Source organism: Sinocyclocheilus rhinocerous, unplaced genomic scaffold, assembly GCF_001515625.1.
Source record: "Sinocyclocheilus rhinocerous isolate Xijiao unplaced genomic scaffold, SAMN03320098_v1.1 scaffold787, whole genome shotgun sequence".
NCBI lineage: Eukaryota > Metazoa > Chordata > Actinopteri > Cypriniformes > Cyprinidae > Sinocyclocheilus > Sinocyclocheilus rhinocerous.
In genome coordinates this window covers 418,795-420,873 of record NW_015662932.1, presented here as the reverse complement: position 1 = coordinate 420,873, position 2,079 = coordinate 418,795, and the positions used below count along the sequence as shown (strand labels likewise).

At 35.4% G+C, this 2,079-nt stretch overlaps 1 protein-coding gene across 1 annotated transcript in view; it reads left to right on the top strand.

Moving 5' to 3' along the window:
* Positions 1–1,856, top strand: part of slc15a4 (solute carrier family 15 member 4) — a 38,186-nt gene extending 36,330 nt beyond the window's left edge. The window contains exons 7-9 of the mRNA XM_016538595.1: positions 1,098–1,256; positions 1,619–1,705; positions 1,831–1,856. Of these exons, the coding sequence (XP_016394081.1) occupies positions 1,098–1,256; positions 1,619–1,705; positions 1,831–1,856 (272 nt within the window). The remainder of the gene's footprint in view (positions 1–1,097; positions 1,257–1,618; positions 1,706–1,830) is intronic.
* Positions 1,857–2,079: the final 223 nt, after the last annotated feature.

Here is a 2,079-nt window from a genome sequence, read left to right as displayed (position 1 = left end):
AGGTTTTAAACTAATCAAGTTCTTCTCAGATTTGAGATTCTATATTTCTCTAATATTTTGAATGCATAACACAGCAGCGGCGCATCTCGTGGGCTAGACTAACAAGACATTAAAATGCAACAACGTCACTCTCAATTCAGCATGTGTTCGTGTTTGTGTGTGCTGTCTGCGTCACTCATAGCACGTGCCTATATTGCGCACTATATCAAACATTTTTTATATCGTTATCGAAGAAGGTGTACCGTCGATAAATATAGATACCGTTTTATCGCCCAGGCCTACATGATCTTTCAAAAATCATTCTAATCAGATGATTTGCTGATCAAGAAACATTTCCTATTATTATCAGTGTTGAAAACAATGTTGTGCTTCTTAATATTTTTGTGGAAGTTGTTACTTTTTACTCTTTTTAGGAATTTTGATGAACAGTTCAAAGAATGCATTTTTTAAATGTAATGTTAGTTTGTAACATTGCAAATGTCTTTACTGTCACTTTTGATCAATTTAATGTGGCATTTCTGAACAAAATAATTCATTTCTTAAAAAAAAAAAAATTAAATTAAATTAAGTGACCACAATCCTTGAATGGTAGCATTTTTGTGTGTGTGTATATATATAACATTATCCTGTTCTATACCTTTCTTTGGTCTTTAATGTTCTTTAAGTGAACTTACAAATCTGTACATTTGTCCAGTAGAAGTTCCGTTTTAAAAGTACCAAAGTAATATAGTACAATTTAATTATAGCACACGATGTGCACAAAATTGTTCCTATTTGAAAACACAAAATATGTATCATCCATTGATCTATCAGTAGATTTTGGAATAAAGCAAGGAAGAACTAACACTTCTGTTAATTTACAAAGAAGACAAAATACTTAAATATTGAGCAATTCATCTCCCTGGTATTATATATAGGCTAAAATCTATTGCAAATTAAAATGCACAGTGCACCTGAAATTCTTCACTGATGTCTTTTTATGATTATGACAGAAAGGTCTCGATATGCTTCTGTTTATTTTAAATGTTGTCAGTGTGATTCTGAACTCTCATAATGTATTTATTCATTTTAATTTTAATCTTTCTTGCCCCTCTCAGGCATTTTAGAGACAAAGAGGCTGGACATTGTCCACACACGAGGTCCCATCCCACAGTCTCTCGGTGGAGTTACCTACTATGCAGCCGATCTACCCATATGGTGGCAAGTGCCTCAGTACATCCTCATTGGTGTCAGCGAAATCTTTGCTAGTATTGCAGGTAGGTGGTCCTTTGCAAAACACTGCTGAACACACACACAAAACTCTCAATTTCACAAACAGAGCTTATGAAGTGACCTATGTTCTGAATTTTTGTAGCTTTTTTGTAATTAATACGTTTGTAAGGTTTCTTGCATCAGAAATATCGCACTAAATTTATTGAATGAAATGTTTGCTTCTGTACCTTTTAGACTGCTATATGTGAATGACCACTGTTATGATTAACTAGCCTCTTCACATTTGATCCCGAAGTCTGAATACGATTAGGTGTTGATATGTAAACATGGACAGTCAAACCTTAATGTGCTTTTGCAGTAGCATGTCAACATAATTCACTGCTGTATTAAAATTGATGTTCTCCAGGAAATGGAGTGGTTTCTGAGGTGATACTGAGCCTGGAAAGACATTTGAGAGGAGATGATCATGATAAGAAACACCTACAGCACATTTGTGCTGATATTTTGATTGTAGAATTTAGTTTCACATCAACTAAGATGCATGGAATGAATAACTCGTCTAGATGAGTAAACATACAGCATTGTCTTAAAATGAGTGTGTCTTTTGTGTCCCTCCAGTTCTCGGTCTCCTCTGTGTACTGTAGAGTTTTTTCCATAGGATCATTCATCTGTCCTAATGACCATGCTAATCAATGCGTGTCCTTTTAAAAACTGCAGTAAACTCCTCTCTGCCTTGCCTTTGTGTAGTAGCTCTTGTCTGAGCCGTTGCTGAAATTGCTTGCTAAGGAATCCATGGCTGTATCAATCAGGACCGATCGATCTGGGCTTGGCGATACATTATTGCAGTTAAGATGGCCAGGGAAAACA